The following is a 25,333-nucleotide window of genomic DNA, read 5'->3' as shown; positions in this document are numbered from 1 at the left end:
CATTCTTGTAATTCAGTTGTTGCCTTGTAATTGTGCTCCTAGTGGATAAAAGAAATTGTTGCCTTGTAATTGTGCTCCTTGTGGATAAAAGAAATATAAAGTATTCATGACTTGATACACATTGAGAAGAAAGGATGAAACATTAAGTTCATTAACTATCAAGCACAAACAAACAAACATGCAATGGGAAGGACGCTGTGTTCTGAAGGGGGAGAGACAGAGGGGAGCAGGAGGGGCAGAAAAGACAGACAGGCAGAGAGAAACACAGACACACAGGGGGGGAGTGGTAAAGAGACTGATTCAGAAGGAAGAATTGGGTGGAGGAATAAGGGAGAGGGGGGGAATAAGAGACTAAGAGAGATGGGAGGAAGGAGGGAGACAGACAGAAAGGGGGGTGGGGGGAGAGGGGAAGAGGGCGGGACAAGACAAGACAAAATAAATTCTTTATTATCGAGGATAATAGATAAGCACTGGCACAATTTTTTTCATCCAGTTCCCGCCCTGAAACAGGGTCTACACCACACAATACTACAGGGGAGAGGGATGCTTACTGCCAAAGGAAGCATAATTCAACATATAAATTAGTATCAGAATAAAAATGTCACAGGTGAACGAGAGAGAGAGAGACAGACAGACAGAGGGAGAGAGAGACTCAGAGAGAGAGAGAGAGAGAATAAAACAATATCTACGAATAGATAACCTCATATTGCATGTAACATGTGAAAGAGAACAGCAGGTCAGTACGGAAGACAAACTAACATGCATTGCATCATCTAATCAACACACACACACACACACACACACACACATATATATATATAAATATACATATACACACATATATATAAGGACTATGCGCTTATCGGTACACATAATCAATACATCGAATTGACAAAGAAGCAACTGGCAACTACTGCATGAATATAACTATATTTAAAGAAAGAAATGAAAGAACCGAAGAAGCAAACAGAAGTAGCATGCATCACAAACGAATGAAATATTATAAAACAATACTTCAATTCACACACATAAAAACAGGGGTACAATATAAGATGATGAGGTGGGGAAGTGGGGGGACCTGGGCAACCGTACACACCAATAGTCAATCGCTATCAACAAAGTGGACATTACACTGTCATAAGGTGGGAAAGGTAATGTTTTTTGAAGGTAGTAGGGCAGTGGTGTTGTTTAATTGTTGCTTGGAGTGAGTTCCATAGAGTGGTGCCTGAGTGAACCAAACTGGATTTGAACAAATCAATTCTTGGGATTTGGATATGGACTTTGGGGGGATTCCTTGAATAATTTACAGAGAATTTGTTTATCAGTGTTGGTGGTGCATTTCCTGTCATAATCTTGTGCATTGTTATTCCTTTGTTGTACTCTAATCTACGGACTAGAGGGAGAATATTCGCTTGTTTATAGTCCAATAGGGAAGTCTTTTTTAGGAGTATCAGCTTGAGCCCCCATTTATGAAGATTTAGTAATGGCTTCATGGTATTTGCACTGGCTGAGTCCCACAGTGTTGATGCATAATCTATTGTAGATTGTTAAATATATGCTTGAAAAAACATTTCCATGAGTGGAAGTCAAGGAATTGCTTTATTTTGGACAGTTGATGGTTCTTCAGTGCTGTCTTTTTGCAAAGGGAAGTTATATGAGGAATCAAAGTGAGATTGTTGTCTAATATGACTCCCAGAACCTTATGATCACGAACCTGTTCAACAGGTTCATTTTTAAGTTGGACGGAAGGAAATTTATTGATAGTGGTTTGCCTCTTTTGTCTGGTGGTGATCAACATGCATTTTGTTTTTAGTGGATGAAGAGACATGTGGTTAAGTTCAGTCCATTCAATGAGTTCATTAGTACTTTCTTGTAAGTCTTTAGCAAGAGCATTGATATCAGTATGGGATGTGTGGATTGTTTTATCATCTGCAAAGAGTTCGCACGTGGATTTTATATGGAGAGGCAGGTTATTTATGTATATTGAGAATAGTAAAGGGCCTAAAACAGACCCTTGAGGAATGCCATAGTCAAGTGCTGCTAGCGTGGAGACTGATGAACCCATTGTCAAGCATTGTTGCCTGTTTGTGAGATATGATTGGAGTAAACTAAGACTACTGGCTGCCAGTCCATGTAGTTCAAGTTTTCTAAGTAAGAGGTTATGGTCTATCACGTCAAATGCTTTTTTTGAAATCAACAAATAGAACACCGCAATATCTGCTGTCATTGATATAAGAGACATGAGAGGGAGAAAGAGAGAGACTGAGAAAGCATCAGCATTTATCTTTGCTTTTCCCCCCTTTTTTAAATGGAAAAAGATACACATATACTTTATATCATAACAATTGTAAAGAAAACAACAGAAAAACAACAACAGAGAAATGTTGAAATAATAATGATGAGGATGAGGAGGAGATAGATTGAGATAGTTTAGTCATAAAGGCCACAGCCCCTTAGAAGGGGGACATACAGTAAAATGCTCGTTGAACATTCAAAATCTTCATTATGTCACATATGCAATTCTCCTTTTAAATGCTTTATACAGATAAAGAGGGAATTTCTTGAGTTTTTTCATTTGTTGATGACATTAACATGATAAATCAAAACAGGCAAGACAGTCGACAGTATTTAATTGGAATCAACTGTTCTGTAAGATCTCTTAATACTGGGCAACACAGCACAAAGTGAACTTCATCTTCTTTAGAGTTTCAGTTTCAGTAGCTCAAGGAGGCGTCACTGCGTTCGGACAAATCCATATACGCTACACCACATCTGCCAAGCAAATGCCTGACCAGCAGCGTAACCCAACGCGCTTAGTCAGGCCTTGAGAAAAAAAAATTATATAGATAGATAGATAAGCTTACATAAATAAATAATAATTATGAGAAAATTCTCTTTCGGCTCACTTAAAATGCTTGTCAGCAAATATCAGAGAGAGATATGAATAACTGACACACCCTTCCCTGACCACCAGGCACACATCAGTTATCATGTAAAAGGAAAAACATTTGGGTAAGATAATATTACATTTTAAGATAGAGTGAAGCAACTCTGTCTGTAAGTGTGTGTGAGTGCGTGCACTCACATGTGTGCACATGTGTGTATATTTCAATCATCAAAAAAAAAAAAAAGAGAAAATATTCAGTAAGAAATCCAGAAATGCAACTGAAAATCAACCCTTGTCATGGGGTGGAGACTCACATCACTGTACTGAATGTATGGGTCAAAATACTCATGACAGCATGGATGCAAACTACACTTGGTACTCACTGCATTCAGCATGCACACACACACACACACACACACACACACACAGAGAGAGAGAGAGAGAGAGAGAGATCTGGTCAGAGTGGTAACAGGAAGAAAGGTGTCATATGGTACTCATAATGATATGTGTGGATGTGTACACTTAAATAAGCAAAGCGTGCATGCACACATACACACACATGTGCATACACACACACACACACACACACACACACACACATACATGTATCACTTAAAGTAGGAAGATATTGAAAACCAAGTGATGCAACATTTTTCATATTTTTATTATCTTTCCTTTCAGTTGTGAACAAGAATAATGAGGTCATGTCGTCTTCTCACCAAACACAACCTATACCTACTAGCAATTCAGTGGGAAGCAGTTTTTAGAATTTTTGGATTTCGGAACGAATCTCAACAAAATAAACCATTGATCATGTGGAAATATGGTTTAATATGGGAGACTTGCAACCTATTACTGGTATGACTATGAAGATTTTTTTCATACTATGTTTAAGCTAACTTTGGTATTGGAAGACAAAGTATTTCCAGAGAAAATGGCAATGTTAAAGTTTACCACACACACACACACACACACACACACACACACAGACAACTGAACACCCGGTTATAACATATACTCACTTTGTTTACACAAGTGAGTAAAAAATTCACTATCACATATACTGTTAGTGATTATTTATACATGTAATGGTACATCTATCTGAAGTGATATTTATATCATAATTCATAGTGTGTACTTTGGGAATGTGTATTAACTTTTTCTTGTTATTGACAAGTTATTTTTCCTTTCTGCTGCCAGCTGTTCAACAGGAACCAAGCATGATGTCATGTTATCTGTGCATTTGTCCAAATCATGCACCCATACAAATAACATGCCCAAAATCTTTCTCCCCAACCAAAGCCCTCTCTCTCTCTCTCTCTCTCTCACACACACACACACACACACACACAGAAAGAAAGAGAGAGAACTACCCAGCACTTCTCCACCAGCACAGAACCAGAGCTCAGTGTCTGCTCTTTCCCAGGGGCCACATATCCATCACCCCTGGCAGTGTGGTTGGCCAGGCCCAGCATAACATGCACTGTGCCACCTGAGTCAGGAGGTACTGTAGGTAACCAGTTGTCTTCTTCATATTTCTTGCTTTACCCCAGCCACCAAATGGTAATTGCACAACTGTCTTGAAGGTCAATGAATGCCGCAAGGTGCATCAGTGATTATGAGCTCTGTTCGTGTGTGTGTGTGTGTGTGTGTGTGTGTGTGTGTGTGTGTGCTCTTCTTGTTTCTTAACATCCATCCACAACTGCGACTTCAGACACTTTTTAAAGATGCTCTGATAGCATCCAATCAGAATCCGATTAGTAAATTAGTAAGGTTCTGTTACTATCATGTCCTTCCATTTTTAGAGATAGCCTGGTCACATTGTCTCATGAACTGTGTGTGTATGTGTGTGTGCTGTGCATATGTATGTGTGTATTTGTGTATTCCTGGGTAATGTTAAGAATTTTTGTTAAGTGTAGGCAGTATAAGCTATATGTGAATTGCAGACCCTGAGCCTGAAACAGATGAACCCTGGTGTGGCAGTGTGTGGGGGACTGGGAATGAGCAGCAAGGGAATGATGCCACTGAAACAGTGCAGATAAATGGGGCAACAACAAAACAACAACAAAGAAGTTGTAAGTCAGCTGGTATCACAGTTATGCATCCATTTACCAGTTTTACAACAGCTGAGGTGAATAATTACAACCTACTGGATCATCGTGATCTCCCAGTCATAAACTATCAACTTACAAAAAAGCAAAAAGAGATGATCAATTGCTGACAATACACTGCAAATTGTTTTGCTTGGTGGCAGAATGGTTAAGACGCTTATCTGCCGATACAGTGTCAGTGTGGGTCTGGATTCTTCTTTCTTTCTTCTCTGTTCGTGGGCTGCAACTCCCATTTTCACTTGTATACACAAGTGGGCTTTTACATGTATGACTGTTTTACCCCCACCATGCAGGCAGTCATACTCCATTTTTCAGGCGGATGCACGCCGGGTATGTTCTTGTTTCTGTAACTCACTGAACACCAACATGGATCACAGGATCTTTTATGTGCGTATTTCATCTTCTGCATGAATATACACACAAAGGAGGTTCAGGCACTAGCAGTATCTGTTGACCGTGGAGATCAGAAAAATCTCCACCCTTTACCCACCAGGCACCATGACAAGGATTTGAACCAGGGACCCTCAGACTGAAAGTCCAGCCACTTTATCATCTGGATTTGAATCCTGGTTTCACCCTTTCTCTATAGTTTGACTGGAAAATCAAACTGAGCATCTAGTCATATAAATGAGACAATAAACTACACAAGCACACACTTGGCGCACTGGAAAGCAACCCATGGCAATATAAGCATTGTCCTCTGGCACACTTCTGCAGAAGAAATCCTCTCTGATAAGTAAACAAATGTATCTGTGTGCACTCAGGGCCTGAATAAGCATGATGGGTTAGGCAAAAAGAATTTGTCTGATCGCAGTGATGCCTCCTTGAGAGACTGAAACTGTACTGTGCTGTTCTGTACTGCTACATTCCATGCTGTCAATGCCATGCAGCTGACATCAGTACACCTCACATTTCTGGCAATAAAAGTGAGCAGTCAATCCATCAAAACAAAAAATCAAACAAAACAATAAACAACAAAATTACAAATGAAATCAACAATGCTGTGTTTTTAAAAAATCTAAAATAAAAAAATAACACAGGAGCTCACTATCTAGTTTGATCAGTACTGGTATTTGCTCTGCATATCACAGGACAAGAATAATGATGTCTTCAAACTCATCCATGAGGACTAAGAATAATGATGTCTTCAAACTCATCCATGAGGACTAAGAATAATGATGTCTTCAAACCCATCTGTGAGGACTAAGAATAATGATGTCTTCAAACTCATCCGTGAGGACTAAGAATAATGATGTCTTCAAACTCATCCGTGAGGATGTCTTCAAACTCATCCATGAGGGCTCCAACATGTTAAGAAAATGGTGGCCTGGAGGTAGAGCACCTATCCCTGGTTCAGTTCCAGTCAGGACTGGGATATTTACTCCTCCCTCTGCTAGACCTTCTGTGGTGGTCTGGATGCTAGTTGTTTGGATAAGATGATAAACTGAGGTCCTATGACAGCATGCTCTTAGTGCAGGTAAACATATCGACTGGAACAAGAGACCTGTCCCTGGCAAAATACTATAGAAAATTTTATACACACACACAAACACACACACACACAAATGAAAGAAAAAAACAAATCAATAAAAAACTAAAACAAAAGAACGGGTGGTGTCAGTATATGGCAACACTCTCTCTTCAGTAACCAGAACTCTGAGCATAGAAATCTGCTGTTGATAAAAAAACAACAACAAAAAACCCAGTGAAACAACAGAAAACAGCAGGAAACAAAAATGAGGAATGAAGGTGTGCTGGCTGACTGAGGGACTGACCTGCTCGAGGGGGGCAATCTCGGTCTTGAGGTTCTCCAGACGGCGGAGGATCTCAGCCTCCCTCTGCAACTGGTGGTCCTCCACGTTCAGCACACTGTACAGCTCACTCACCAGCTGCTTCACGTCGCTCAGCTGCTCTGCATCCTCACTCACCAGCCGTCCTGCTCACACACACACACACACACACACACACACACACCACAGTCACTTTGGTTGTAATGATCTGAACAAATTCAATTCAATTCAATTCAAAATACTTTCTTGTCTGCTTCAACCAAAACAGAAAATTCTCTTTCGGCTCACTTAAAATGCTTGTCAGCAAATATCAGAGAGAGATATGAATAACTGACACACCCTTCCCTGACCACCAGGCACACATCAGTTATCATGTAAAAGGAAAAACATTTGGGTAAGATAATATTACATTTTAAGATAGAGTGAAGCAACTCTGTCTGTAAGTGTGTGTGAGTGCGTGCACTCACATGTGTGCACATGTGTGTATATTTCAATCATCAAAAAAAAAAAAAAAGAGAAAATATTCAGTAAGAAATCCAGAAATGCAACTGAAAATCAACCCTTGTCATGGGGTGGAGACTCACATCACTGTACTGAATGTATGGGTCAAAATACTCATGACAGCGTGGATGCAAACTACACTTGGTACTCACTGCATTCAGCATGCACACACACACACACACACACACACACACACACACACACACACACACACACAGAGAGAGAGAGATCTGGTCAGAGTGGTAACAGGAAGAAAGGTGTCATATGGTACTCATAATGATATGTGTGGATGTGTACACTTAAATAAGCAAAGCGTGCATGCACACATACACACACATGTGCATACACACACACACACACACACACACACACACACACATACATGTATCACTTAAAGTAGGAAGATATTGAAAACCAAGTGATGCAACATTTTTAGGCAATCAAACAGAATGCTTTCTACGTTGAAACCTTTAAGAAAACATGAGCATTCTTTGTAAATAGTTTCTGTTTGTGTATATTCTTGTTGGGTTTTTTCATCTTTTGGTGGCTGCTGCCATATCAGACTTAAGTTTCCTTCCAAACGCCACTGTTCTCTTTCACAGCAACTTTTCATCCTCACTCTTGGTTTAAACTGGCTATGTACATATAATATGAATAATAACAATTTATAATGCGCCTTTCATATAAAAAACAAAACAAAAAACAATAACACCTAAGGCACATTTCACAAGCAATCATAAAAATTTTACAGAACTAAAGGAATAAAAACAACAAATTCTGACATGATACATCTATTCACCCAGGAGATTTGAAAGCAACTTCAGTTTCCAGTTTAATACATAATAATCTTTTTAATCATATCGTTTTTCTATAACCACTACACTACCCTAAACCTAAACCACACTGTCCAATGGTGCCTTATCTCTCTTAGCATCCAAACATCCATATTGCCTCATTGTAACATCATGCCTCATCATGAACACATACACATGCATTCACACACAGACACACACACAAACACACACACACACACACACATACATACACACTGTACACATGCAAGCAGAAAACAAATTTAAAGAGACAAAATGGAAAATTACAAACTCAAACAAACAAAATCTGAGATACATACCCAATGATCAAATATAATCTGAATGAAGATCATTAAGAAACAACTCTTTGAGATGCAGCTGGGTGACAGCTGGTGAGAATGACTGGAATAACACACTTATTTCATCTCTTGAACTTGGCAGAGTCATGAAACATAATCCTGTTTTTCTTTCTTCACTTAATTCTTATTACCATTAATATCTAGACAGCAAGATCCTGAACCCCTAGCTGAAAGTCTGAACTAAGAAACCAAGTTCTGAATTTCCTGAATCAGTTTATAGAAGCACTCATGCATGCACACACAGAAGTATGCAAATATGCACACATGTGCAAGCACAACACACACACACACACACACACACACACACACACACACACTACACCCACAAACACCATCAGATATACTAAACCTGGTGGGCCATTATGCGTTTACATAAAAACAATGAAAATAGAGCTTAAAACACTATTTGCTCTCAGCACCTGGCAAACCTGATGGAAAACAGAGCATTAAACACTATTTGCCCTCAGCACCTGGCAAACCTGATGGAAAACAGAGCATTAAACACTATTTGCCCTCAGCACCTGGCAAACCTGATGGAAAACAGAGCTTAAAACACTATTTGCCCTCAGCACCTGGCAAATCTGATGGAAAACAGAGCATTAAACACTATTTGCCCTCAGCACCTGGCAAATCTGATGGAAAACAGAGCTTAAAACACTATTTGCCCTCAGCACCTGGCAAATCTGATGGAAAACAGAGCATTAAACACTATTTGCCCTCAGCACCTGGCAAACCTGATGGAAAACAGAGCTTAAAACACTATTTGCCCTCAGCACCTGGCAAACCTGATGGAAAACAGAGCTTAAAACACTATTTGCCCTCAGCACCTGGCAAATCTGATGGAAAACAGAGCATTAAACACTATTTGCCCTCAGCACCTGGCAAATCTGATGGTCATCTTTTGATCCAATTTCCTCCAACCATGTTTATCCATTCACCATCAATGTAAACCACACCATTCAAGTGTGTATGTGTGAGTGTGTGAACAGGAGTGCTTCAGTTCAAGGGGCTTTGCCCTTAGTTCTGTAAGGGTTTGAATCTCCTCTTTTTCGTGAGTGAAAGTCAGAGTTTTTCCTCTCTGACACTCATCAATACAAATAAACCAGAAATACACTGAGAGAGGTAGAAGGAAAAATATGAGTATTAAAGAAATTGCAACTGCAAAATCAAAACCAGGTATGACAGATTCTTCACATGACGCTGTTGAAACCCTTGAAACTTTGACACTGAAATTATGAGTTGTTAATGATTTGATAACAACAACTGCAACAATAACAACAATTATTATTATAAGTAGAAGTAAGTAGTATTGAAACAACAGCAAAAATAAAAGAAACAAGAAGAAAAAGAGACAAAACAATTTCCTGAGTCTTGCAATTCTCACCAGTTGTTGACTTTATACTTCAAAGTCTATCTACAGCCAACTCAAATTAAAGAGCGTTTAAAACATTTCCTGATTTGCTAAACAAAAACAAGAAAAAAAAAAGGTCCCATTACAACAAAATTCAAGCAGCTCCAAGTCCAAATGGCGCTCAGTTTCTGTCCCTGTCCCCCAGGGTCCATGTTTGTGACTGGAATGGATGGCATGTCTGGTGAATGGCTACTGGTCCATCAGCACCACCCCACCCACCCATTCCTTTCCCCTTTCTTCACTTTCTCTGTTCAGATGACCTGGCTGATATAACTCAGAGACTGGACTGATGAGTGCTGAGGATGGTGTGGAGAACAAACCGTTTTGGAGATGATGGTTTTGGAGTCTTGCCTTGGGTTTTTCCTTTCCTGGTTTGTCTGATGTGTTTATCTATCTATCTATCTATCTATCAATATATATATATATATATATATATATATATATATATATAAAGGAAAAATCTTCTCTGTCATGGCTGCAAGATTGACAAAATACCTCACAGGAAATGAGAACCTGGATGTGTCAGACCAGAAAGGTGGCATCCCAGGAGTTCCTGGCTGTGTAGAACATGCCACAATGATTTGGGATGCAATCCAAAGAGCAAAGGCAGAGAAAAAGAACCTTGACATGGTATGGCTGGATCTGACAAATGCGTACAGGTCAGTTCCTCATGAGGTGATCCAACTGACTCTCGAGATGCACCATGTACCAACGAACATCAGGGAAATGCTGAAGAAGTACTTCCATGGCTTCTCAGTGCGGTTCACCACCAAGGAATACACGACAGATTGGATCAATCTGGAAGCGGGCATAGCCATGGGCTGTGCAATTTCTCCAATCCTGTCCGTGCTGGCAGTGGAAGTGATCTTGAAGGCCTCAATGAAGGGAATGGATCGAGCCAACCTTGATAACGGATACCAGATACCTCCTTTGAAAGCCTTCGTGGATGACATAAGTCCTTTCAACAAAAGAGGATGACACCCGTGAAATACTGAAGTGGCTGAACGAGCAAGTTGCCTCAGCCAGGATGAACTTCAAACCCCCAAAAATCATGAAGCCTCTCACTGCATAAAAGAAAGGTAGCTGAAATGGCCACATTCACTGTAGCCAACCAAGCCATTCCAACGGTGTCAGATGAACCAGTCAAGAGCCTTGGAAGATGGTATGACGAGTCCCTGAAAGACACAAAAAGAGGAAAGGAAACCAAGCAGACAGCAGAAGAAGGCCTGAATATCATAGACCAGTGTGGCCTTCCTGGCAAATAAAAGTGTGGTGCCTACAGTCCATGCTGATACCAAAGCTCCTGTGGCCTCTCCTGATATATGATATCAGCTGTAGCACAGTCGAGTCGATTAAAGCAAAGATCAACAAGTACACACGCAAATGGCTTGGTGTCCCACCTGGTCTCACTGACATGGCACTCTACTGTCGCCAAGCAAAGCTGAGGCTACCTCTGAAATCCCTTGTCGAAGAATACAAGGTAGGGAAGGCAAGACTTCTCAGCATGCTTGAAGACTCAGGTGACAGTATTGTGAGATCCAACCATCCCAAGCTGAAGACTGGTAGAAAATGGAAAGTCAGGGAGGCAGTCAGTGCAGTGAAAGAAAGCATTAAGACGAAGGAAATAACAGGACACACCCAAACCAACAGACAAGGCCTGGGATCGACAAAGATGGAATGGTGGTCCAAGGCAAGGGGGAAAGCAAAAAGAGACATGATCATACAAGAGATCAAGAAGGAAGAGGATAATAAAAGAGTCCAGGAGGCAGTCCAGCAAGGCCAGCAGGGGCAGTGGACAACATGGGAAAATGCACTCCAAAGGAGCCTCTGCTGGAGCGACATGTGGAACATGGCCCCTCTGAGGATCAACTTCATTCTAAGATCTGTGTACGACCTCCTTCCCTCAAATACAAACTTAGTGAAATGGGGGAAAGCAGATGACCCTGCGTGCCCACTCCACCATGGCAAACAAACAGTGGAACATGTCCTCAGCTCATGCAAAGAGGAGTTGAGCCAAGGACGGTACACATGGATGCACAACCAAGTGTTAAAAGAAATTGCACACGTGGTGAGCACTGTCTGAGAGCACCAACCCCACCAGAAGTTCCAGTAGAGTTCCGCTCAGCAGAAGGCAACAAAGTCTGGCCAGGAACAGCATCCAAAGTTTCCAAAGCATAGAAACATGGGCTGATTGATGGTGCCAAAGATTTGGAATGCACAGTTGACCTACCAGAGGGGAAGAAACACCCAGAAATCATCAGCAACAGCGGCATGAGACCTGACATAGTACTCCATTCCAAGGCAACGAAACAAGCGATTCTGACTGAGCTCACTGTGCCATACCAAAGCAGAATGGAGGAAGCCCACATCTACAAGACTGAGAAGTATGCTAGTCTAGCCAACAGCCTGAGATAATCTGGCTTCCAAACCAAATTCCTCGCCACAGAGATTAGTGCAAGAGGGTTTGTGGGCGCATCTGCCTACAGCCTCATGCAACAGCTGTCAATTTCTGGCAGAGAGAGGAAAAGGGCTTTCAAGGCAATGGCAGAAGCAGCAGAAAAGAATTCCAGCTGGATCTGGCCGAGGAGGAATGAAAGTAAACTTCATTAGGATTAAACTTCCCAACTCAAACTAGGCGTACGATGGCTCAGTGGTTAAAACGCATGCCAGAAAAGGTGACGCAGTCCTGAAGTGGCAAAGAAAAGGCGGCAATACAAGGGCATCCAGGAGTCATGACCTGGGTGCAGCCCAGCCCCCTTAGAGTGTAAGGAGTTAAGAGCCGAGACACTTGACTGAGGGGGGCTTCTTCTCTGAAGACCTTGTACTGTCCCCTCTCCCTAGAGTTTTTTTTTATCGATATGTGTGTGTGTGTGCCATATACATATGTATATTTGTGTCAGTGTGTGTCTGTGTGTACATGTGTGTGGTTTTTATTTTGCAGCTGGCTAGTGATTCAGTCACAGAAAAACTCAATGTAAAAAGAAATATGGATGAAACTTTGTACTATGATTTTGCATTCATTTTAAAGCTAGAAAATGGAGTTTCACACTGTGTGTGCATCACTTATTGTCCTGTTCCAAGTGCAGACCCTCAAGCCAGACATGGGCACCAGCCTGCACTGTGCAGTCTGCTGGCACAACCTGTGGGAACCTGTTGGCCCTCTGACACCTGCAGGCCTGCTGGCACAACCTGTGGGAACCTGTTGGCCCTGTGACACCTGCAGGTCTGCTGGCACAACCTGTGGGAACCTGTTGGCCCTCTGACACCTGCAGGTCTGCTGGCACAACCTGTGGGAACCTGTTGGCCCTCTGACACCTGCAGGTCTGCTGGCACAACCTGTGGGAACCTGTTGGCCCTCTGACACCTGCAGGTCTGCTGGCACAACCTGTGGGAACCTGTTGGTCCTGTGACCTGACCTGCAGGCAGGCACTGTCACCAGGGAAAGCTTCAGAAAATCCTATTAACACTCTGCCAGGACCAGCACCACAATAAAGCTGATTGAACACCCATTAACTTATTGATCTGCAAGGAGGGAAAAGAAAGGGGAAGGGTGGATGCGGAGGGGAGGAGGTGGGGAAAGGGGGGAGGGACAATGATGGTGGAGGGTCTGCATTGTGGCTTTTTTTGTTGTTGTTGTTGGAGGTGTTTCTTTTTATGCTGATATCAATACTGTAGATGCTTGGTGTTCTCAAAGAAAACTGTAAATAGTAACAGTTTGGTGCTTACAACCTGAATAATGAAATCAGCAAACTCATCAGGCCCTACAGATACATTGGCAGACCTTCACTGTGATGAAAAGATGAGGGAGAGAGAACAAAAACGATGTAAAGCATGTTCAGCATGAAGAGGTGAAAAATCAAACCACTCCACTGAAAACAACAAATTCCAAATGAAAACCATCCTACGCTACTCTGATCAAATCTGATTGAAAAAAAAAATGTGATAATAATCACTAAAACCCTAAAGCTTTCTTCTTCATATCACAACCTGTCACCTGTCTGTTCAAAGTGTGACAGTCAGTCTGCGTTGGGTCTGTTTTATGCTTCTGGACAGTCATACAGACCAAAAACTGTGAATGTTGTCTGAATTAAAACTTTCAAGAGGTTTCGGGAGACTTAAATATATATATATATATATATATATATATATATATATATATATATATGTGTGTGTGTGTGTGTAGAGTGGGGGTGGGGCGGGGTACGGGAAGGGTAAAGATGTCTGTGTGTGTGTGTGTGTGTGTGTGTGTGTCTGTGTCTGTGTGTGTGTCTGTGTGTATCTGTGTGCAATATGTATGACTCTGTGTGTGTGTGTGTGTGTGTGTGTGTGTGTGTGTGTCTGTGTGTGTGTCTGTGTGTGTCTGTGTGTGTCTGTGTGCAATATGTATGACTCTGTGTGTGTGTGTGTGTGTGTGTGTGTGTGTGTGTGTGTGTCTGTGTGTGTCTGTGTGTGTGCAAGGCAGATAACAGATGGGGTAAGGGGTGCGTGTGGGATGGTTTAAATCTCTGTTTCCAGCACTGCTAAGACTCCACAGGGTATTTGCAGATTGAAGTTCTGTGTTCTAACTTCTGTAGCCTGGACTCCACACACAGGCCTGAGCTTCACGATTCAGCAATGTCTCTGTTACAAGAGCTGTTACCACACTTACACTCACTGTGCTCAGACCTGGTCCTGTCATACACCGAAGCTGAAGATGGAAACATTTTTTTATTACACAGAAATATTACTGTGTCCCACAGTGATAATCATCACTTTGAATAAAGATGAATGCACGCCTTCATACTTTCAAGCTATTTCTAACTGTGTCTCTCTTTATCACTGTTTATCTCGTTTATCTCTATGTCTTACACACACACATGTGCAACACACACACACACACACACACACACACATACACACATATACACACTCACACACACACTCACACAGACCCAAATACATAAGCAGAAAAGGTGCCAAGGAGTATGGCGACTGGTTTTCTAAAATCATTGCCAGCCTACAAGTCTGTCTGTTTTTTTTAGTTTATATAATAATGAAGTACAACAGACAAAAAACACAAGTAATAGATTAATGAAAATCAGCAACAACAAAAGAAGAAAAAGAGCACTTAACAAAAAAAACAAAACAAAAAAAACAACAGAACAAAACCTCATCAATATATTCATCAGTGATGATAATGCAAAAGCAATGAGAGAAAAAAGAAGAAAGTGTGCATGCTACAATTAGTACCAGTACTACAAATGGATGATGATGATGATGATGTATATGTGTGTGTGTGTGTGTAAAATTTTGTGGGAAAAAGAATCTCAAATCCACCAACTGTAATCTATATATATGACCACTCTCTTAAAAAAAAAACCCTTTAAAAATAAAAAAATAAAAAAGCCTCAAAAACAAAACATGAGAATGCTGACAAGACATGCGACCACTTCAGCCAAAGGAAGTGTGTAAGCCCCTATCTCCATATTTCCCTCTGAGAAATTTATCAGATTGAAGTTTACTGGCAGCTGACCACCCCATGGGAGTGTCCTGTCACAGGAAACAGTCCAGACTGTTCTGCTGCACAGCACAAATTCCATGCTGTCTGTCTGGTGTTTTCTCTCTCTTCTCTCTCAATCCTCATGTGTGTCTTTGTGAGTAGGGTGTAACTGTGTCGATTTGTATGTCTTTTTACAGAGTGGTGCCAGTGTGTGTGTATGTGTGTGTGTGTGTGTGTGTGTGTGTGTGTGTGAGAGAGAGAGAGAGAGATCCACAATATCATTATGCAGGCATTCACTCAATAAGTACCAGCTTTCAGGATGACAGCACATGAATGATCTGACCCAGGCAGCAGAGTGAAGCATAGTACCAGCTGCATTGTTAACTGCAAAGAACAGATTACTTCTAAAGGAAATGCAAATGAGAGACTTTGTCAACTGACTGTGGGCTGCAAAATTAGGAAGAGAGAGAGAGAGATGAAACTGAAATGTATACATCCATCCAGTATCTGTCCACCTTGGCACCATACAGTGAAAACCACAAAGCAGCAAACCTGCCCCCTCTATTATCCTTGGAAATAAAGAATTTTGTCTGGTCTTTTCTTGCCCCATGAATGCTGAACTCTCCTCAGTAACAATATCATACAGGGTGGGACCTAGTGCAGTGCAAATTTGGAAGTCTGGGATAAATATACTCTCTCCAGTACCTGATAATGTACCTGCTCTTGCATATTGACCTTTCTCTCATTCTCTCTGAACAATGACTGCATGAACATACCTAAATGTCACATTGTCTGTATGCTTATCCTGTGCACTCATTTAAAGTAGAGGAATCTGTGTGAAGAGCCTTGCCTCAGTACAGGCCAGCAAGATGACAATGGCAGCTCAGAGGACTGGTGGTGTGTCAAGATGATAAATGACCCAAACAAGACACACTGGCAAAGCACAATGTCATGCAGAACCACATCCCTAACACATTACCTGCAGCACCCTTCTGTCAGCCATGAGGCATTCCATGTTCCTCAGATCGTTCACTTGTCTCATTTTTTTCTTTTTCTTTTTGTTTTTGCTCCTTTTAAATTAATAGAAAGAACTTATGCTGAAGTTGCCTTATCAGAATAGTTTAGTGTGGAGGTCAATAGGTCATGAAGAAAAGAGGATAAGTGCATGTACACACACACACACACACACACACACACACACACACACACGCATGCAAACACACACACACACACACACACACACACACACACACACAGAGACCCCCACACACGAGTTTCATCAAATATCACTTATAGCACAAAAACGTCAAACTAAAGAATGAACAAACACACATGAGCATGCAAACACACACACACACACACACACACACACACACACACTGTCAGTGTCAGTGTCAGTTTCAGTGTGTGTGTGTGTGTGTGTGTGTGTGGGTGGGTGGGTGGGTGGGTGGGTGACTGTTTATAATTTTTCTGTGAACGGTGACACCTCTCACTGTGATCAGTGTGTGTGCAGCTATCTGGTGGTGTTTATCCACCTCTTCCCCATCTCCATTCTATTTGATACAAAATGTGATGCAGCTTTCACACTCTCTACTCATACTGTCCATCTCTGATGTCTGTCCTGTCTGTCTTTGTAACCGTGGTGGTGCCGTCCTGGAATGCAACTCCTATGTTAACTGGTATCTATAGATCTGTGAGTGAGCTTTTACATGTTTGACCATTTTTACCCTGTCATGTTGGCAGCCATATTCAGTTTTGGGGTGTGTGCATGCTGTATCTATCTGTTTCCAAAACCCAGTGATAACTGACATGGATTACAGGATCTGGGACTGCGTATTTGATCTTTTGCATGTGAATACTAATGAAGGGGCTATATTCACTGGTATGTCTGTCAACCAAGGAGATCATAACCATGCTCCATCCTTTACCCACCAGGCACTGAACTGTACAGGCTGGGATTGAAAGTCCAACACTCTTGCTCAGTTAATTGAAATAAGTTCAGTTCACTTGTTAGATTTTCAGGAAATGACTCCATAACCAACCCCCAGAATATGTAATAAGACTTGACTTGCATTAAGTAATGGTTGTGAAGGGAAGGCCTGTCCTACTGACTGTGATGTGTATATTTTCAGTCTGTACTGCCATGATGCTGGTGTTTGTGCACATGAATGAGGCACTGTACTACTGTGTGCATCAGCAAGGTGTTCTCAGTGTCCAAGTCCACAATATCATTATGCAGGCATTCACTCAATAAGTACCAGCTTTCAGGATGACAGCACATGAATGATCTGACCCAGGCAGCAGAGTGAAGCATAGTACCAGCTGCATTGTTAACTGCAAAGAACAGATTACTTCTAAAGGAAGTGCAAATGAGAGACTTTGTCAACTGACTGTGGGCTGCAAAATTAGGAAGTCAGATTGGAAAAGTGCAAAAAGCTGATAAGGCTGGATAATCGCTTCAGGTGTAAGTGTAGAGTGAGTGAGATGGGAAAGTGCGTGCGTGCGTGCGTGCGTGCGTGTGTGTGGTGTGTGTGTGTGTGTGTGTGTGTGTGTGTGTGTGTGTGTGTGTGTGTGTGTGTGCATGCACAAGCATGTCCATTAGTGGTGTATATATTCTGTGAGCTTGAGGGGGATGAGAGAGAAAGAGGGACTAAAACAGAGAATGTCAGAGCACACACTGCAGGACAGTCAGGCACTGTCATACAAACTCACATAACCTAAACAGGATACACCACTACCATGTCTCTTCCTTATTTCACAAAAATACAATGAATATAAATAACACACTTCTACCAACTATGGCACTGATAGTTGACCATTTCTAAAGGAATTTAAAGCAATACATTGTGTACAGTATGCATTAAAATGGACACTTAAAATGGGGAGAAAAAAGAATAGTTTATCTTCTTAATCATAAGTTTTCATAAATATACAGTAATGCTTAAGGCCAGACACGGTAGTGAAATTTTGACCAAAATCATTTTTTGTGATTTTCGTTTTTTCGCATAATTTGCTTCTTCAACATCTAATCTTTATAGTCCGTTTCACCTGGGTACTATATTCACTTAAATAAAGCTTCAAACAGCGTCAGCATGTGTGATTTCTTGTGAGTACAAGCACATTTCTTTCTTTTCCTGTTTTCTCAGTTTTGTGTTTTGTCCTCGTAATACCATTTTTCAAAATGCAAATGCTCAAAAACTTTAAAAGATAGCATGTTCAAACTTGGTACTTTCTTTCTTTATGTATTCATCTTTGTTATAGTGCTGTGGTTTGTTTAGTACTAGTAAAAGAATGAGTATACACTCATTTGAAAAAAATATGTCAAGGAATTTATACACATTTCAAGACAAAAAAAAAGAAAAAAAAAGTATTTATTGAAATTCCAAAATATCACTGCAATATAATAAAGAACAAATACAAACAAATCAAATAAAACAAACAGAAAAAACATATCTATAAAGGTAAAGAGGTTCTAAGCTTTTAAATTTTTTTGTTTGTCGGCCATTTTGGATTCGTTTCCATGGAAACCGTCATGACAAATTGCACAAAATGACCTTTTTAGACATGTTTAGTCGAATATCTTTGCATACCATGTCACAGAAAGCCATAAACTTCAAGTTTATTTCATACGTTTTTGTACTACCGTGTCTGGCCTAAAAATGGTAAAATGATATCTACAACTTACAGAGTTTAGAGACTGACAGACCAGCAAACCAGTATGTCAGTATGTTTCTTGACACACAGCGCATGCTATCCAGTACCCAACACACAGTTCACTCCAGTTCTTCTGTCATTCAGCTGTTCTTCATAACTAGGAAGGAAGAAATGATGTAAGTGGGAGAGACAGAGTGACAGAGAGAACTCTGTCACAAAAGAACCAAGAAAGGCATGGAGCAAGCTATCTACAGACTGAGACAGACAAGGAGATTGGCAACAATATTCACAGGCACATAATGGGCATGGAATAAGTATATAAAAAAAATTACAATTTAAAGAGCATGTATGACTGTTTGGTAAAATAAATCTATGCACATCAGTTTGTATAGCAATAATAAACATCAAACATTGCCTCCACGCCACACAGCACCATGGAGATGAGGTCTATTCATTCTCAGTAACATTCCTGCTTCTGTGGATGCTGGGAAAAGAACAAGTGATGATAATATCTGATGTCCGATTGCACTATATTCATGGGAATCAGTTGCCATTCACCAAGAACAGCAGAGCACACTGGAAACAACAGTCACTGGTAAGAAGGTTCAGTTCTTGCTGATTCCCAGAATTCAGCTTCCCTGCTCTGTCCTCCAAGCAAAAACTGTAAACCCATGGCACAAAGAGTAAGTGAATCCCTCAAAGAAGAACCCTGACACAAAAATGGACATCAGACAGTGAAAATCCACCACCATGGTGCAGATACCCAGTCCATTACCAAGACCTGTTAGGAAATTAGCATGAGGGCTTTGTCCCAGGAGACAGGACTGCCTGGAATGTCAAGGACATTAATATTCATGAGACTGCCATGCTTGGTGAAAAGGATGTGAGCCAAAAGAAACCAATCAGTACAATGTTCCACCAATGAGATCTAAGCATCAGAAGAAAAGTGGGGGTGTTGTAAATATGGAAGCTTCAAACAGAATATATACAGACAGTTGCTGTGCTTGGGTTAAGCATACCTCAAGCCTTGCCACCCCCTTAATGAATCCATCAATGCACAGCATATACCCATTCAAATAACAAGATGTTATCATTATGGAAATGATTTTATAGACATGAACTTCTTATAAAAATGATGCTGGCCATGGCACCAGAGACGTGGGCACTTTCCCCACACTCTGCATACTGACCCTCCTCGGACCTCAGGCCCTTTCTGTTCTCTCTATCCTTTCTGTTCTTTCTCTTCTCTCTGTGTAAATGGCTCAGACACTGGTGCCATTGCAGCAGCAGATGTGGCAATCTAATCTACTGGTTCACCTCAGAGACGTTGTCTACTTGTTCTCTGTGTTTCAAACAGCACCAAAATGCCACCCTCCACAATTCTTGCCAGTAGTTATGTTGTTGTTTTTTTGTTTGTTTTTCACAGTGGACTGAAGTAGGCAGACCAGTGAAAGAAAGTTCAGACATCAGATGAGGCAGTAGGACATTTAGGGAAGAAAGAGAGAGGAGGAAAAAAAAAACCAAGGGGATAAAAAATAGATAAGCTTGCATAAATAAATAATAATATTAATAAATATATTTTCACATATAGAAAAAGGTAGAAGTAATAAAATATTTAAATAATAATAAAATGAAATAATAAAACATAAATAAATAAATAAAATAAGACAACAAGTGGGAATAAAAACAACATAAATGTAAATATGAACACCAATTCACACATACACCACACATCATAACAAAATCACCAGACAAACATGAGCATCCACACACACACACACACACACACACACACACACACACACACCACACACACAGAAGAGTCACAATACACTTCCTCTTGTTTGTCCCGGGGTGTGAGTACTTTAAATAAATTATCTGAACGGGACAACCGTTAGAATGATGACACTACTCAGCTGGTGTTTTCTAACTACCTTCTACACCATTTACACATATACAAATGAGCCACTTACACATAAACACATCACACACACTATCCCACACTTCCCACCTAACCAATCTAATTCGTCCAGCATAACTCCAGAAACGTATCTATAATGCATGTGAGTTAAAAAAAAAACCATTAACCCAAATGCACCACTACCCTGAAAGGGGTATGTGAAACAAAGGAAATCGTTACTAGCACAATAAAACAAAAAGAGAGGAATAGGAGCTATCACTAACAGAGGTTAGCTTTGAAGGGAAAATAAGAGAGGAGAAAGGGTACATGGCTCCATACACACAGCACACACTGCACAGCTGGATTGAAAGTCACCTCTACTCTTCCTCCTCCACACAGTAATTCTAGTCAAGTTCGAGCTTCCACTGTGCCACGAACACCACACACACACACAACCCCCAAAAAGATAAACTTACTTGACAAGAATATGTGAGGAGCCGTCTAATGACTTGATGTGTATATGTATTGGTCTGCCAACATGAACATTGACAAACAACAACACAACATACCTTGCACCGTCTCTACCCCTCCATCCACAACTTATTTCTAGCTACAATAAGTACGCAGCTTCGGAACGGCACAAACGACCACACACAACACACAGTCGCTACGAAGAGAACATTACTGGTAAAGACACTCACATAAGCTCCAATCTGAAGCGCCAAACAGAATCAAGCGAAAAGCAAAGTATATGATATCATATGATAATAGTAATATATAGTACGACGTTGGTCCTAGTAAGATCCTGTGTGCTCACTGAGTGTTGTATGCATGCATACATCAAATACTCATCGGACATAAGCTCAGAAAAAGGATAAGACTCAGACAACCAGCGACCAGCACGCGACTTCCACCACTCACCTACACAACAGACACACTACACAGTTCTCCTTATCGAAATAAATGAAATTATCACTCTTCGCGCATTCACGAAATTGACCACTCAAAAGAAGAACACATACACACAGAACACAACAGCCGCCACTAACTGGCCGAAAGGAAGGAAAAGATCTCTTCAAACTCATAAGTTTCTGGATCAGTAATTTGAAAGGCCACAGAGACTCTGTCCGTTTTGAAGAAAATTTGCGCAATGTTGGTTTGGAAATGATGCCGATATTTGTTTGATTTGCAAAGCATCGTGCTCTACCTTTCATGTTAGATTTGCGGCCGCTCCCTCTCTCTGCTTTTATTTCTTTGAGGCGATCAATGGTGTGATGGCCTTGTACCTGTTCTTTTTGGTATTCTTTGACTTTTCTGAGGATTTCCGATTTTCCTAGATGTAGGCTGCTCGTTGGTGTTGCGTTACCAGCAAGTCTGTCAGCTCGCTCATTTCCCTTAACACCTGCATGTCCCGGGCAGTATGACCATGTGAGTTTTTTAATCTGAAAGTTGCGCATTGCGTTATGCCACTCTGGGCTTCCCATTCCGTTTTCAATTTTCTGTATGAGGTTCATTGAGTCGGTTAGGATCATGGCATGTTGGTTTCCGGGCGTATGGAAGGACGATAGCCACTGGAGGGCATGTGTCACGGCTTCAACTTCCATCGTTAGGCTGGAGGTTGTGACTTTGTAGGCAGCATTCTCTTCCCAAATTGTTTTTCCATTTTGTTTCGCAGTGAATCCCCAGCCAGACTGGTCTTTGGTGACTGAGCCATCTGTGTATATGATGATGTCCTCTTCTTTACTGTTTTCTTCTATAAGCAGCTTCACTTCCGCATCAGTTTTGCCCTCTGGCCATTCCCGACAATGTCTTCCTAGAGTGGGTGAAATGACTGTGTTGAATAGATGGTTGAGGTTTTCGGGGTTTTTCTCCCATTCTTTTGTTTCTTTCAGGTCTTGAAGTCGGCATACTAGCTGGATTGTGTCTTCTGCTTGCCCCATCCATGATCTTCCTCGTCCTAGACGGCTGCCTTTTTGTTCTTTGACTGCGTCATGCAGTGGGTTTTGAGGGTTTTCTAATGCTTTGAAGTAGGTCTTGACCTGTTCTAACTTGTTTCTGGCCTGCACTGAAGGAAGGTCAAGCAGGTATCGCATGGTTTCTGTGGGCGTGTCTTTTGTTGTTCCAAGGATCAGCCTCATAGCTTTATTTTGGACTCTTTCTAATTTTAGGAGGTTGCTTTGAGACGGTGTTGTTAGCCCAAGTCCGTAGTCGATCACACTGAGGACGAGTGATTGGTATAGCAGGAAGAGGTGGCGTTGTTCAATTCCTTTGGTTGCCATTGCTTTTAAGACTGAAAGGCCCTTTTTGCATTTGAGAACAGTGTTTTCCGTATGTTTTCTGAAGGTCAGCATCCTGTCGAAGTGTATTCCTAGGTAGCGTAGGCATTCAGTTTTCTCAATTTGAATCCCATCGAATGACACAGAAGGTGGTGATTTGCTCGCGGTTTTGTTGTTGAGGGTGCACAGCAACGTTTGGGCTTTCGCTGGATTGATGGAAGATCCTGTGTCTTTGCACCATTGAGCAATATTGTTTAGAAGGAAAATGAAATGGATCAGACAGGCTGGCAGCAGTGTGAGGAATGAAAGGCTCACTGGTTTCAGGTGGACTGACAAAGTAGTGCTGGTCGTTGAGGTACATGGTGAACTGCTCACGCAGCAGGACTTCGATGTTAGAAGGGAAAAGAGAAGAGAAGAGAGAAAGAAGTGGGAAGAGGGATAAACACATACACATGCATAGAATCAAACACGCTAAGTGACACACACTTGAATACACACATACACACAATACACAAACATGAGCATGCACACACACACACACACACACACACACACACACACACACACACACATAGAGTCACAAACACTTCCCTCCTTTGTTTTTCCCGGTCTAAAATCACTTTAACTGAAATGACATAAAACTGAAGACTGCAACCGTTAGAATGATTACAACTACTGCTGGTTTTTCTACTACTATTTCTACACACAGACACACATGAATGTAGCCACAAACATACACATAAACACATGCACACAAACATATCCACACACTTAACCCACCCAACCAATCTAATTCATTGTATCACAGCATTAAGAACAGCAAACTTATTCTAAAGGCATGCTCTGTTTAAAAAAAACAACAACAAACAAACAAAACACACACACCCTGAAAGGGATAATGTAATGAAAGCCCAAAGGAAAAGCCAGACTAGCACAAGCTAAAAACCAAAAAAGGAAGGAATAATAGGAGTCACACTGAACAAGGAGGTTAGCTTTTGGCTGTAAAAACAGAGAGAGAGAGAGAGAGAGAGAGAGTGTGTGTGTGTGTGTGTGTGTGTGTGTGTGTGCTGAAGAAAATGAAATGGATCAGACAGGCTGGCAGCAGTGTGAGGAATGAAAGGCTCACTGGTTTCAGGTGGACTGACAAAGTAGTGCTGGTCGTTGAGGTACATGGTGAACTGCTCACGCAGCAGGACTTCGATCGGTGTTGACCGTGCCACTCGGCTCCCATCTGAAACACCCCCCCACACACAAACATGACATATAAATCAAATATACCACATGGTCAATAGTGTGTGTGTGTGTGTGTGTGTGTGTGTGTGTGTGCGTATGTGTGTGTGTGTGTGTTTTGATTTCATATGAACATATGGATAATGGAGCAAGACTATCTGCAAGAATAATAAACAAAGCAGTAAAAGCTAAAAGGAGAAATACAAACTGGCATAACATAAGAGTGCCTTGAACCAGAAGAATGTGAAGGACAAAGAATGTCAGTGGGTATAACTAAAATCCATGGACTTACTACATCTTACACCTGTTACAGAACTTGTGATGGCAGTGGATTCAGATGAAATTGTCATGACGATGGAAGATCATTCTTCAAAAAAGCTAAACAATAAGAACTGGAAAGCTGGAAGAGAAACAGTGTGTATATTGAAGCAGAAGAAAAAGGACAAAGATGTATTTCTACAAGATGGATATGCACACTCAGTGAATCAAATGGAGAAATGATTCCCAAAGCTATACTAGTAGTGAGGATTTGAAGAAACAGAATGATGACATCCAAAAAGACCCACCAGCATGTGCAAGTGAATCACTAAAAGTGATTTTTATCATTTTTTGCTAAAAGGAACTGACTCCACACTCCATGGACATCAAGACAGCATTTCTCCAAGGACAACACATAGAAAGAGATATATTTGTGAACCTCCAGAAGAAGCTGATAGAAAAGGGAAATTAAGGCACTTAGAGAAGTGTCTCAACGGACTCAATGGTGCTCCTTTACAATGTACAATTGAGTCAAGGACGTGCTTCAAAAGTGAGGAGGAAAAAATGTCAAAATCTAATCCAGCAGTTTTCTATTGGATACATGCGGAAGAAATAGTGGGTACACTAGCATGCCATGAGGATGACTTTATTTGGGGAGTCACAAA

General features: G+C 41.1%; 1 protein-coding gene across 1 annotated transcript in view; it reads right to left on the bottom strand.

The window, feature by feature from the left end:
* Positions 1–25,333, bottom strand: part of LOC143292968 (calcium uniporter protein, mitochondrial-like) — a 59,705-nt gene that overhangs the window by 12,707 nt on the left and 21,665 nt on the right. The window contains exons 4-5 of the mRNA XM_076603695.1: positions 24,307–24,411; positions 6,774–6,934 (exon numbers count right to left, since the gene is read on the bottom strand). Coding sequence (XP_076459810.1) covers positions 6,774–6,934; positions 24,307–24,411 — 266 coding nt within the window. The remainder of the gene's footprint in view (positions 1–6,773; positions 6,935–24,306; positions 24,412–25,333) is intronic.

The sequence above is a fragment of the Babylonia areolata genome, chromosome 18 (assembly GCF_041734735.1).
Source record: "Babylonia areolata isolate BAREFJ2019XMU chromosome 18, ASM4173473v1, whole genome shotgun sequence".
Lineage (NCBI taxonomy): Eukaryota > Metazoa > Mollusca > Gastropoda > Neogastropoda > Buccinidae > Babylonia > Babylonia areolata.
This window is presented reverse-complemented; position numbering and strand designations above follow the sequence as displayed.